The sequence below is a fragment of the Triturus cristatus genome, chromosome 7, assembly GCF_964204655.1.
Source record: "Triturus cristatus chromosome 7, aTriCri1.1, whole genome shotgun sequence".
Taxonomy (NCBI): Eukaryota; Metazoa; Chordata; class Amphibia; order Caudata; family Salamandridae; genus Triturus; species Triturus cristatus.
In genome coordinates, this window is record NC_140590.1 from 199963129 (window position 1) to 199977503 (window position 14375).

General features: G+C 41.6%; 1 protein-coding gene across 2 annotated transcripts in view; it reads left to right on the forward strand.

The window, feature by feature from the left end:
• Nucleotides 1-14375, forward strand: part of LOC146809211 (putative methyltransferase DDB_G0268948) — a 469094-nt gene that overhangs the window by 350122 nt on the left and 104597 nt on the right. For both annotated transcript variants that reach the window (XM_085616031.1, XM_085616030.1), the window contains exon 6: nucleotides 11693-11796. In XM_085616031.1, coding sequence (XP_085472157.1) covers nucleotides 11693-11796 — 104 coding nt within the window. The remainder of the gene's footprint in view (nucleotides 1-11692; nucleotides 11797-14375) is intronic.

The window sequence follows — 14375 nt, forward strand, 5'->3', positions numbered from 1 at the left end:
ATTTGCCATAAATTCAGAATGTTAGCACTCTTTTTGCTCATTAGATCACTGTAGTAAAGCTACTGCTCACCAGGGAAAACTGCTGCTGGTATTGAAAGTGCATGTTTCAGTCTGCATGTCAGAATTTTTTAATGAAATAGAAGAGGATTTGAGAAGTCACTCAAAATGTGCCCTAATTTTTCTTTCTGCAGCACTAATCATACTTTTTATGGAAAAATGAACCCCCTCATTTTGTTCCTTTTTAAATTAAATGTTTTAAGAGTTACCACTTTAATCCAAGCAAGATGGCTTCAGGTGTGCCATACGTTTATCATAAGTAGGACTGTTAGCGCTCTAGTAGTTCTTTGGAACACTCTGGGAAGCTGCAGTAGAACACAAAGGAATCAACTGACAGTCTCTGCCCTTGTTGGATGTACATGTTTTACTGAGAATGTCAGACTTCATTCTCACATGACTGAGAAAGATAATGTGAATTTACAGAAAATAAGCTCTCAGTTTAGCCTATAGATCACCTTCCAAACCTCTGTGGTAAAAGCATGAGAAAATATTTTTCTCTCAATCATGATATCCCAGCAGAAGGCTTTTTCACATGGTGAAATCACCTTAGAACATACCACAATTCCTAAAATGAGTATGGTACCATCAATAAATGATTTATAATGTAACTAAAGTCTTAAAACCTTCTATTAACTGCAATGCTTTTTAATGAGGTGCTATCATGTATATTGGTCCCAAGATGGCTGCCAACACTTCTTGGATGAAGTGCTGACAGCCAATCAGATCTCAGGATGAGATGTGTGGTTAGGCTCCGCCCACATATATATATGCTTTTAAATGCTATTTTCTCAGGAAATACTGAACAGATTTACACCAGACCTGCAAAAGGCACTTCCTTGACCTTATGGCTACCTCTCTGCCAAATTTCAAGTAATTCTGTTCAGCCGTTCGGGCTGTAGCTGTGTCTAAAGGTCCTATGGAAAAATGCATGGGGAAAACGCGTTTTGGGACCCCCCTTTTTTCTCGGCCCCTGCTTGACGAATCCCCCCGAGACTTTCAGGGTAGGAGCGGAGCGTAGCGCCCCACCTATTTTGAAAATTTCGCGAGGATTCGTCGACCGGCGCCAAAGTTATTCCAAATAGAATGTTGCGGATTTCCTATGGAAACAGGGTCCTAACTATATCTACCTACTGGCGACCGCCAGTAGGTAATATATATATATATATATATATATATATATATATATATATATATATATATATATATATATATATATATATATATATATATGTATATATTACCTACTGGCGGTCGCCAGTAGGTAGTTATAGTTAGGACCACGTTTCCATAGGAAAACCTCAACATTCTATTTTGAATAACTTTGGCGCCGGTCAACGAATCCTCGCGAATTTCTCAAAATAGGTGGGGCGCTACGCTCCGCTCCTACCCTGAAAGTCTCGGGGGGATCCGTCAAGCGGGGGCTGAGATAAAAGGGGGGTCCCAAAACGCGTTTTTCCCATGCATTTTTCCATAGGACCTTTAGAACGAGCTACAGCCCGAACGGCTGAACAGAATTACTCAAAATTTGGCAGAGAGGTAGTCCCTAGGTCAAGGAAGTGCCTTTTGTAGGTTTGGTGTAAATCTGTTCAGTAGATTCTGAGAAAATAGCCTTTAAATCAATATATATATCTGAGCCCGCTTACGGTACGCTTACCGTACGCTTACGGTAAGCGTACGGTGGCGTGCGCGAGCGCGATTCTGATTGGCTCTTAGATCTTAGTAAACATTCGAATCGGCCGAAACCAGGAAGCGGCGGCCGCCATTTTGTGTATTTCACTCTGAAAAAAAAGAGTGAAAACAAGGAAAGGGGGCAATGAGGAGAGTTACAGACCCCCTAACATTTGTAAGGGGGTCAAAGAAGGACAGAAAAGTACAAATAAAACATTTATTGATTTTAAAAAAAATCACGGGGTACGCGTACGGTAAGCTTACGGTAAGCGTACGGTAGAAAAAAAAAAAAAAAAAAAATGAAAATCAGATTTAAGTGTTTAGATATTAGGGGGCTCTAAAAAGAGCCGTTGTGTTTATGAAATGATTTTTTAGTGGTACCTACAAGTAAGTACCGATGCAGAGTCTAAGGTTCAAGAGGAAGACTCTGTTCCCTTCATCATTGAAGTGCACACCATCTCCTCTATAAATGTCTTGCATGTCATAACGCAAGTTGTTGTGGTAAATGGCACCCATACCATAGTCACGGAGGAAAGCAGAAACAGATTTGTTGACGTGCTTTCTTGGTTTGTCATCGCACCGCGTGCCCACCGTGCGTGCACGGCACTAACTGCGTAAAGTGGGCGCGCGGTGCGCGAAGCGCACCGCGTGCTCACTGTGCGCGCACGGTGCGCGAAGCGCACCGTGCGCGCACGGAACGAACTGCGTTAAGTGGGCGCGCACGCCACGAATGGCGTAAAGTAACTTAGCATTTAAAAAACCGTACAAATTCACTGAAAAAACCATAGGTTTCACACACGTTATAGTTAGGAATTAGCATTTAAAAAACCTTGCAAATTCACTGAAAAAACCATAGGTTTCACACATGTTATAGTTAGCGGAAATTTTACTGATAAAAAACCAATGAAATTCCCCCGTTATAGTTAGTGCAGGCAACTATAACTCACGCGACCGCAATCTTCTGCTGATGACATATGTGTCTTTATGAAAAAAAAATATTTGTAATATATGTATAGCTAAAAATGTATGGAAGAAGACATGGGCAAATAAGTGTCTAAATACAGTATTAGCATCAGCAGAGGATTGCGGTCGCGTGAGTTATAGTTGCCTGCACTAACTATAACGGGGGAATTTCATTGGTTTTTTATCAGTAAAATTTCCGCTAACTATAACATGTGTGAAACCTATGGTTTTTTCAGTGAATATATATATATATATATATATATATAACCTACTGGTGGTTGCCAGTAGGTAGTTATAGTCAGGACCTATCTCCCATAGGAAATTGGCAACATTCTATTCTCAATAACTTTGGCACCAGTTGACGAATCTTCGCAGAATTTTCAAAACTCATTGGGCGCTCCGGTCCGCTCCTATCTTGAACGTTTCGGGGTGATTCGTCAAGTGGGGGTTGAGAAAAAAGGGGGTCCCAAAACGTGTTTTCCCCATGCAATTTCCCATAGGAAACTTTAGACAAGGCTACATCCCTAACTGCTGAACGGAATTACACCAAATTTGGCAAAATGGTAGCCCTTGGTTCAGAGTCGTGCCTTTTGGTTAAATGGTGTAATCTGTTCAGTAGTTTCTGAGAAAATCTAAAGTAAAATCACATATATATCTGGGCGGTGCCTAACCACACATCTCATCAATGGTGTAAATCCGTTTAGTAGTTACTGAGAAAATCAGAATTAAAAAAGTTTCAATATCTATGGCCTCGGAGGATCCACGCACCCTCCCGATCACGAGCTGCATGCTAATTGGCTGTCAACACTTCAAACCAGGAAGTGTTGGCAGTTATGTCATGAGTGATGTCACTGACCATGTCATGAGTGATGTAACATGTGACGTCTTCAGCAGTGCATTGCAGGCGTGCGAGTTATAGTTAGCTGAACTAACTATAACGGGGGAATTTCTAGGGTTTTGTTTGAGTGAAATGTCCAGCTAACTATAACGCCCCTGAAACCTATGGTTTTTTCAGTGAATATATATTACCTACTACGCAGGGGTGGCAGGCTTCACAAGGTCTTCAATTTTAGAATCTTGTAAGAATATAATACACAATTCCCGGAAAGCACTGACAATGATTCTGTTGGAGCGTGCGTTTACTAAAATACCGCATGCTCATTATAAGATTTCAAACAATCCTCTGTTTGCTACCACGTTGTGTTTCTTTTCACCACGTTCTTTTTTCCCCCCTTGTTGAGACACTAGTTGGTGCAAGCACCATGGGCTTAAAAGTCAACTCAAAATCAAAATAAAAAATGCTGTTATTTTTAACCTTGTAACATAGCAAGTAAGATCTAGTATGCTACCCTTGTTGGTGAACAGATTTCCCCTTTTTTCAGCCTAAAAGACCCTGCTCTGACTAAAGAAGCTACGGATTCTGACACTTATTTACCACCATGATGGTAGGTAAGATAAAACATATTAAATAGTCACTTTTTTTCACTTGTAAATAGTCTTCACCGAGAAATCTTTTTAAACAAAAATATATGATTAGTACTTATGTGCTTTATACTTAGATATCAAGAGTCCTCCGTAGAAATATATTCACCCTGATAAAGACCTCCTAGATAAGAAGTGCCACACAGAAGGTCGAAACGCATTGGTAAACTTACGGCGGAGGCGAGCCTTAAAGGACCCAGAATTAACTAATGTCAAATCGATTTTGACGAATTCCGAAAAAAAGAAAAAAAAACCCATTCAAATATAGGGCTTTGGAACTGGTTTCTAGATTAAAAGGCGACCTCCCCCGCTCTTTTTTGGCATCCAAAAAAATATTTTTGTATCGTGAGGACTCTATGTCAAAAATTCCCCGTACCTTTATCTAAAGAAAAACGTAGGACCCTTCTTTATATGTATATAAACCTACTGAGCTTTATCTGTATTAGTGTATAAGAATTGTCCATTTGTTTTCTTACATTGTGTTTATTTGTGAATTTGTACAGATGTAATTTATTGTGTATTTGTTCTTGTGCTGTAATTATTGTTACAGATGTATGTCAAATTGTTTGAAACATTCACTCAATGTCCAAATAGGCTTTGCATAGGAACAACAAGTCTTGACGAAATAGTACAAACAGCTTTGCCTTGCATTTGATTGCCGTCCAGGGATAAATAAAAAATCCAACTGGCAACTATAAGTATGTTTTATTGATGGTGTCAGAGGTATCTTATTTTTCTATTATATATTACCTACTGGCGGTCGCCAGTAGGTAGATATAGTTAGGACCTATTTTCCATAGGAAATTTGCAACATTCTATTTGGAATACCGTTGGCGCCGATTGACGAATCTTCGCGTAATTTTCCAAACTTCCTGAAAATTTCACGGTGATTCGTCAAGCGGGGGCCGGGAAAAATGGGGGGTCCCAAAACACGTTTTCCCCATGCATTTTCCCATAGGACCTGTTGACGCAGCCACAGCCCGAAGTGCTGAACGGAATTACACTAAATTTGGCAAAGAGGTAGTCCTCAGTTCAGACTCGTGCCTTTTGCTTAAATGGTGTAAATCCGTTCAGTAGTTCCTGAGAAAATCAAAAGTAAAATCATAGATATATCTATGGCCTCTGAGGATCCGCGCACCCTCCCCGCACCCAGCGCACACCCTGCCGCGCACAAGCTGTATTCTAATTGGCTGTCAACACTCCAGATCAGGAAGTGTTGGCAGCCATCTTGTGTCTCGGTAGAACCGACGCACAAGAAACCTATAAAACAAACGCGAAAAATGCAAAAAGGGGACAGGGTAGAAACCCCCTGACCCCCTAGGTCTGCTTAGGGGGTCCCACAAGGACCCCCAGGGCCAAAAAAAGCATTTTTATTTTTTAAAAAAGGGGCGAGATTCACGCACCCGGCGTGAATTTCGGTTAAAAAAATAAAAAAAATTCAGCGTGGGCTCCCGCGCTGAATATTCTAATTTGCCCCTGGGGGCATTAATAAAAAAAAGTGTGGGGGTCCCAATCCCCCCCACACTGCCCTGGGGACTGCCACCCCCTGGGGCTCGAAGATTGTATGTGCGGGGGGGCTCATGCCCCCCCCGCAGCCCCGGGGACCGCCACCCCCGGGGCTTTGTTAACATAGGTGGGGGGTTCGCAGCCCACCCAGCCCCGGTGACCACCACCCTCCGGGGCTTAAAACAATTTGATGTGGGGGGGCTCTTAGGCCCCCCCAGCCCCGGGGACCGCCACCCCCAGGGCAACTTGTACATGTCAGAGGGGGGCCATGCGGCCCCCCTCCTGAAACCTTGTATTGGCCCTGGCGACTGCCACCCCCCAGGGCCGGCTCCTGCAGTGTCCCGGGGTGCTCACCCCCAGGACACTGTTGTTCTCAATGGCAGGGCGGGAGCCTCGCAGCTCTCACCCTGCCATTGCAAACTGCTTTGCTTCATTGAAGCGAGAGCAGGGAAACCTGCTCTCGCTTCAATGAAGCAAAGGAGATTGCTTTTCCACATGGGGAACAGCATGTTAGCTGCTCCCCATGTGGAAAAGCAATGCCGGCTCCCGCAGGAGGCGGGGTGCCAGCTGGGACCGTGGGGGGATTGGGGACCCCCCCACGGTCTCCAACGAGAGGCCAGGCTCCAGGCATGGGGTCCCCGGGGCCGCCTGGGAGAGGGCCACGTGGCCCCCCTCCCCCATTAAAGAAAAACAAATGGAGAAAAAAAACCAATGGCCGGCCCCGGGGGATGGGGTCCCCGGGGCCTTGAAGTGGCCAGAGGAGGGGGCTACACAGCCCCCCTCCATACATTTTTTTTAAAAAAGGACCATGCCCCAGGGGATGGGGTCCCGGGGCAAATTATGGCCTCGGGAGGGGGGCCCCACGGCCCCCTTCCTGATTTTTTTTTCATATATAAAAATTGGGGTCAGGCCCTGGGGGATGGGGTCCACAGGGCCAAAAAAATAGAAAAATAAGGGGGGCTACACAGCCCCCCTTCTTCTGAAAAAAAGAAGGGAAAAAAAACAGGATTGGGCCGGAGGCCACGCCTCCTCCTTACACCACTCTGCAAACGCACCCTCTAGCGCGTTTGCGGAGGGGGAACTAATTCCCCTTGAATACTGGGGGTCCCTGGGGGCCAACTAGACCACCAGGAACCTCCAGTATGTGCCAGGGGGCTGCGTTGCAGAGAGGTGTAATGAGGCCACACCCCTTTTTACACCTCTCTGCAATTCAGCTCCGTGGCGCTTACTGGAGGTACCTGGTGGCCTAGTTGGCCGCTAGGGGACCTCAGGATTCAAGGAGACTTAATCCCCCAACTTAAAACGCGCCACGGGGTGTGTTTGCACAGTAGTGAATGTAGGGGGTGGGGCCTGAGGTGATACTGTGCAAACACGCCCTGTGGCGCGTATTAAGTTGGGGTATTCATTCCTCTTCAATCCAGAGGTCCCCTAGGGGCCATCTAGCCCACCAGGTACCTCCAGGAAGCGCCACGGAGCTGCGTTGCAATGTTGTAAAAAGGGGCGTGGCCTATGAACACCTCTCTGCAACCCAGCTCCCTGACACATACTGGAGGTACCTGGTGGGCTAGTTGGCCCCCAGGGGACCGCAGGATTGAAGAGGAATTAATTTCCCAACTTAAAACGCGCCACAGGGCGTATTTGCACTAGGCCTGGGCAGCAAATTCCGTTCCGTTCGCGGAATTTGCGGAATTTGGGTAATTTTGCGTTCCGCGGAGAACGCGAATTTGCCCAAAAATCTGCGTTCCGCGACTTCGCGAAATTTTTTGCTTGTTCGCGTTCTCAATATGCGTGTTCGCGAGATATTTCACCCCGAGCACGCAAACAGCGATCGTGAACAGGAAAAAAGTATCGCGAACAAGCAATTCCGCGTGTTCGCGGAATTTCTGCGTGTTCGCGGAGATTTTTTACCGTTTCGCGGAGATTTGCGGAACGCGATTACGCAAATTCCGCCCACCCCTAATTTGCACACGTCACCTCAGGCCCCGCCCCCTTCCTTTACCATTGTACAAATATTCCTCTAAAATCAGCCGAACTACGAATTACGATTTACTCACCTGTTATCAGGAGAGAACCCAGGGCTGCATCTTTTAGACCAGCACTGACCCTGAAAAGTAATTCTAAGAGTACTTACTAGTAATTTGTATTTCCTTCCATAGGAATCCATTGTGTGGTTTTCAGCAGAAAAGTTTCTAACTGTCCAATTTTTGAGATGTACAAATATTCCTCTAAAATCAGCCGAACTACGAATTCCAATTTACTCACCTGTTATCAGGAGAGACCCCAGGGCTGCATCTTTTAACCTAGCATTGACCCTGAAAAGTAATTCTAAGCGTACTTACTAGTAACTTGTATTTCCTTCCATAGGAATCCATTGTGTGGTTTTAAGCAAAAAAGTTTCTAAGTGTCCATTTTTAAAACGTACAAATATTCCTCTAAAATCAGCCGAACTACGAATTCTGATTTACTCACCTGTTCTCAGTAGAGAACCCAGTGCTGCATCTTTTAGACCAGCACTGACCCTGAAAAATAATTCTAAGCGTACATACCAGTAACTTGTATTTCCTTCCATAGGAATCCATTGTGTGGTTTTCAGCAGAAAAGTTTCTAAGTGTCCATTTTTGAAACGTACAAATATTCCTCTAAAATCAGCCGAACTACGAATTACGATTTACTCACCTGTAATCAGGAGAGAACGCAGGGCTGCATCTTTTAGACCAGCACTGACCCTGAAAAGTAATTCTAAGCATACTTACCAGTAACTTGTATTTCCTTCCATAGGAATCCATTGTGTGGTTTTCACCGGAAAAGTTTCTAAATGTCCATTTTAGAAACATACAAATATTCCTCTAAAATCAGCTGAACTACGAATTCCAATTTACTCACCTGTTCTCAGGAGAGAACCCAGTGCTGCATCTTTTAGACCAGCACTGACCCTGAAAATTAATTCTAAGCGTACTTACTAGTAACTTTTATTTCCTTCCATAGGAATCAATTGTGTGGTTTTCAGCAGAAAAGTTTCTAAGTGTCCATTTTTAAAACGTACAAATATTCCTCTAAAATCAGCCGAACTATGAATTCTGATTTACTCACCTGTTCTCAGTAGAGAACCCAGTGCTGCATCTTTTAGACCAGCACTGACCCTAAAAAGTAATTCTAAGTGTACTTACTAGTAACTTGTATTTCCTTCCATAGGAATACATTTTGTGGTTTTCAGCAGAAAAGTTTCTGTGTGTCCATTTTTGAAACGTACAAATATTCCTCTAAAATCAGCCGATCTACGAATTCCGATGTACTCACCTGTAATCAGGAGAGAACCCAGGGCTGCATCTTTTAGACCAGCACTGACCCTGAAAAGTAATTCTAAGCATGCTTACCAGTAACTTGTATTTCCTTCCATAGGAATCCATTGTGTGGTTTTCACCAGAAAAGTTTCTAAGTGACTGTTTTTTAAATGTACAAATATTCCTCTAAAATCAGCCGAACTACGAATTCCGATTTACTCACCTGTAATCAGGAGAGAACCCAGGGCTGCATCTTTTAGACCAGCACTGACCCTGAAAAGTAATTCTAAGCATGCTTACCAGTAACTTGTATTTCCTTCCATAGGAATCCATTGTGTGGTTTTCACCAGAAAAGTTTCTAAGTGACTGTTTTTGAAATGTACAAATATTCCTCTAAAATCAGCCGAACTACGAATTCCGATTTACTCACCTGTTATCAGGAGAGAACCCAGGGCTGCATCTTTTAACCTAGCACTGACCCTAAAAAGTAATTATAAGCGTACTTACTAGTAACTTGTATTTCCTTCCATAGGAATCCATTGTGTGGTTTTAAGCAGAAAAGTTTCTAAGTGTCCATTTTTAAAACGTACAAATATTCCTCTAAAATCAGCCGAACTACGAATTCTGATTTACTCACCCGTTCTCAGTAGAGAACCCAGTGCTGCATCTTTTAGACCAGCACTGACCCTGAAAAGTAATTCTAAGCGTACTTACTAGTACTTGTATTTCCTTCCATAGGAATCCATTGTGTGGTTTTCACCAGAAAAGTTTCTAAGTGACCATTTTTGAAACGTACAAATATTCCTCTAAAATCAGCCGAACTACGAATTCCGATTTACTCACCTGTAATCAGGAGAGAACCCAGGGCTGCATCTTTTAGACCAGCACTGACCCTGAAAAGTAATTCTAAGCATACTTACCAGTAACTTGTATTTCCTTCCATAGGAATCCATTGTGTGGTTTTCACCAGAAAAGTTTCTAAGTGACCATTTTTGAAACGTACAAATATTCCTCTAAAATCAGCCGAACTACGAATTCCGATTTACTCACCTGTTATCAGGAGTGAACCCAGTGCTGCATCTTTTAGACCAGCACTGACCCTGAAAAGTAATTTTAAGCGTACTTAACAGTAACTGGTATTTCCTTCCATAGGTATCCATTGTGTGCTTTTAAGTAGTAAAGTTTCTAAATGTCTATTTTCACAAACTAAAAATATTCCTAAGAAATCGTCTGTATGACTTAAACACATTCTTTCAACTGTTTACAGGAGATTCACCAGTGCTGGATCCAGGATCCACCACTGAGTAAGAAAAAGTAATGATAACACTACTTACCTGCTAAGTAAATTTTCTGCCATAGGATAACGTTGGTAATTATATGTGAAATTTTTTCTAAGTGTCAACTTTTAAAATACAATAATAATCCTTAAAAATCACTACTGTAACCAAAACGCTTTTACTCAATTGTTTACAGGAGCTGTCCAAGGACTGAATCTAGCATCCAGTCCTGTGGTTAGAAAAATAATCCATAAAGTAACTAATTGCATTTGACTAGAAATTCACATTGAGCTCAATGTTGCTTTGTGTTTGAAATTGTGTTGCCCATTGCAACAACTGTAACTACTGTACTTAAAAGTCTATTGCCTATTTGCAAAGTATTTAAACTAAAGTAATTTCTTCTGAGAAAGTATATTTTGTATTATAATGTATAATGTAATTAAAAAAATAAAATATCTAAAAATAAACAGTTTAAACAATGTAGTAAATCAGTATCAAAAAAATCAGTATAACAATGAATACATTAAAAATTGTCATTTACAACACCTTTGAAATTCACTGAAAAACCCATAGGTTTAAGGCCTGATATAGTTAGGAATTAGCATTTAAAAAACCTTTGAAATTCACTGAAAAAAACATAGGTTTCAGGCCTGATATAGTTAGGAATTAGCATTTAAAAAACCTTAGAAATTCACTGAAAAAACAATAGGTTTTAGGGGTGTTATAGTTAGCTAGACATTTCACTCTAACAAAACCACTTTTGATTTCATTTGAGATGTCATCAGTGATGTCACTGACCATGTCATGAATGATGTAATATGTGACATCATCAGCAGTGGATTGCTAACTATATTGGAGGAATTTCAATGGTTTTGTTTGGGTGAAATGTCCAGCTAACTAATTTCTAAGGTTTTTTAAATGCTAATTCCTAACTATATCAGGCCTGAAACCTATGGTTTTTTCAGTGAATATATATATATATATATATATATACATTAATTATATTGGACATTAATTAATAATGGTACATGTATTCCCAATTGTATCTGTATTTTATACTATGATATTTCAAATGCATTACATATGATGCTATATTTGAATATATTCGGATATTTATTGGGTTATTGACAATAGTCTTGTCCACAATACTTTTTCGGATATTTTCCTAGTTTCAATATGGTATGCAAGCTCAGTATTTTTGTTGATGACATTCTTGATCCAATATTACTGTATTATAATAATTACACAATATTTTTCATACAACCAGAGTGCGCTGGGGAAATATTGGCGCAGTGGTTTTATGGGGTTGCTGTCACTGGGGTACTTGGTAATGATGTAATGTTGATTAGGTTCAATAAGCATTGGTAACTGAGATCCAAGATGTATGCTAGACTTATTGTATTACACATGGAGAATGGACAGGTTCATGTATTCACTCTAGAGCATGTTTCTTTGCAGGCTTTCAACTCTCTCTTACGTGAACATGGCAGTGAAAGGGTTGAAATAATGCGATCTGAGTACAATGAGATCTTTAATGCGGTACCTTTTGCAGATAAAATGAGGTAAGGCCACAAAATGTGTTCTGTTTCCATGAGGATGGCAATGTTGTCAACCAAGGTTCTACATCTAGACAGGACCAATTAAATGGGCACTCTTCCACCTTAAAAGATACTAGTGTTTTGTATGTTGTTAATCGTGGTCCTTAATTGTAAAAATGATTATGACTAAAGAGTTTTGTTGTGAGAAATAATTATACAATATGTTTCAACATATATTTTGCACAACTGATTGATTCAAATACTCCAAACACAGCATACACATACATATATATGCAGAAAGGGGCTTTTGTCAGCCTTCTTAACTTAATGTCGTTTGCATGACCATTAGCTTAAGGACCATCTGAATGAAGAGTGCAGGAGTGCAGGATTGTCCTGACAAGAACTATAGAGCTTCAGACAGAAAGGTTGCTAAACTCTTTGTAAGGGGTCACACTCACTCCGTGACTTTTGGATCTACACTTTGAATAAACCCCTCCCACACATCTTTCCTGTGCTTGGTGTTGTGCAGGAAACTGTTTTTGGGTATTGGGGCTGCAACTCAGTGAGTCTTGACAGTTTCAACTTCTTGCTGAGCAAACGATTTCACAGGATTATGTCCCAATCTTTTTCCAACTTTTGGTTTCAACATAGGATTTCCCACCTCCTGATGCTCAGTCACCCTAGTTCCCTCCTTTATTATTCCTGATACACACTCTGCTGCTCTCCTTCACAACCTTCTTCTCTCATCCTGCTCTCTCCACTCATTCCTTCCTTCTATCCTTCTCACGCCATTGTGGTAAATATTTCATTACCGGTACTATTTTTTATGCGGTAAAGTCTAGTAAGAATAACTCAGTAAATATAAGAGGCAGAATCCGTGGTATTAGAGGTTTTAAAAGGCTTTATTCCTATACAAAGGAATACAATTCGAATTGCAGGCTTTCTATTCCATCACCACGAAAGTTCAGGAAGGAAGGGCATACATTATTGACAGATAAGCAGTTTTATAGAAAATGCATTACAGTGAAACAGATGCAAGAGGCGTAACAGCTGATAGTACAGATAAAAGGTGCATACGTAACTAATAGAGGCGGATATATGGGCGTAACTTAGTAAACGTCATTATACATGATGTCACAAGTGGGTGGATCCATAAGAGAATCCTGCAATGTCAGCAGAAATATTTGGCAGAGATGCGCGCGCAGCCGCATGACGTGTGATTGACGTGCAACTAGAGGGTGAAGGGGACTTGACATTTAGCTCTACGTGTGGAGACAGAAGTCTGGGGGTCATGTCAACCTATTCCCAAATCATATCTAATATCCTATGTTTAAAGAACTGTGTTATCCAAAAGGAAAGGTTTCTAGGATAGAATCTATTCTATACTGACTGTTAGTGCGTGTACAAGCGTCTAAGTGTCTACATGAGATGCGAGGGGATAGGAATATTCCATGGTAACGGGGCTATGAATTACTTGCATGAGGACAGCGAGGCCTGGCCCTTTTGCACGGTAGCTGGAGGAATGTTTACCTAAACTACTAGACAGGAATGCATCGAATGAGGAGCGGAGTAGATAATCTTGAAGGTGAAATACAGTTTTTGGCAGGCAACAGGCTGGATCAGGCACCGTTAGCCGCGCAGGAAGTAGGACAAAGTTCAAGGATACAGATGCAGGCTCAGACTGGAGCTTTCGGAGGCAGAAGGCAGGAAAAGGCTTGATGACAGAATTCTGGGCCTACTCGCCTGAATCTGTAAAATGTGGAAAGTGAACCACATAAAGTCGGTGGCCTTTCATACTTAGGAATGGAATATCTGACCCATTCATGGCGGATCTGAAAGAGGACATGTTGACGGTGGACGCACATGTGTTTGCGTCTTCAAAACTGGAACTGGAGGGAACATACATGTACTTATAGCATGCACATGGAGCCGTTGGGGTCTACGATAGGGGACATAACTGATCACAAAATTCATATTTCCTCACCATGAAACCCTCTCATACTCAACAGTAGTTCAGCACAAGCTTGAAGGGCCCCATGTGTATATTCCAAACTGGTTCACCTAAAGCATAGTGAACCAGTAAGAGTAATTATTTTAAAGTCTTTGTCAAGTCGTGTTCTCAAAGCACCTCCTGCAAGTACAATTGCTAAAAATGAATTGATTATTATTGAAACTATACGTGGTGTTGTGTGTTCTCTCACAGGCATCTTTTTTGGACATGTGTGGCAAATGTAACAGTTCTAGGCATATTTGGTAAAAACCAATGAAGATAACTGAGTGGGTTTTAAAATCAGAAGTCCCCCCTAAACACAGTGATAAACAATTATGAAAATCCAGACATGAAGGTGTATGCAAAGCCATAGAGCTACTTTAAGTTAGCTCTGCATTCCCACACTTTACTCTGTGATCTATTGTGCACAGAACCTACTTCTAGACCAGATGCCATTTACCAAGTAGACTCTCTACTTCTAAGCAGTAAACGCATACTGTAAACAAAAAAACTAATGCTGGTTAAATAAGTGGGATTTTAATTGCTTTGTAAACAGAGGTTATGTTCTAACCGAGGACTGATGGAAAATGAGAGCCATGTTTTAGTAGCAGCG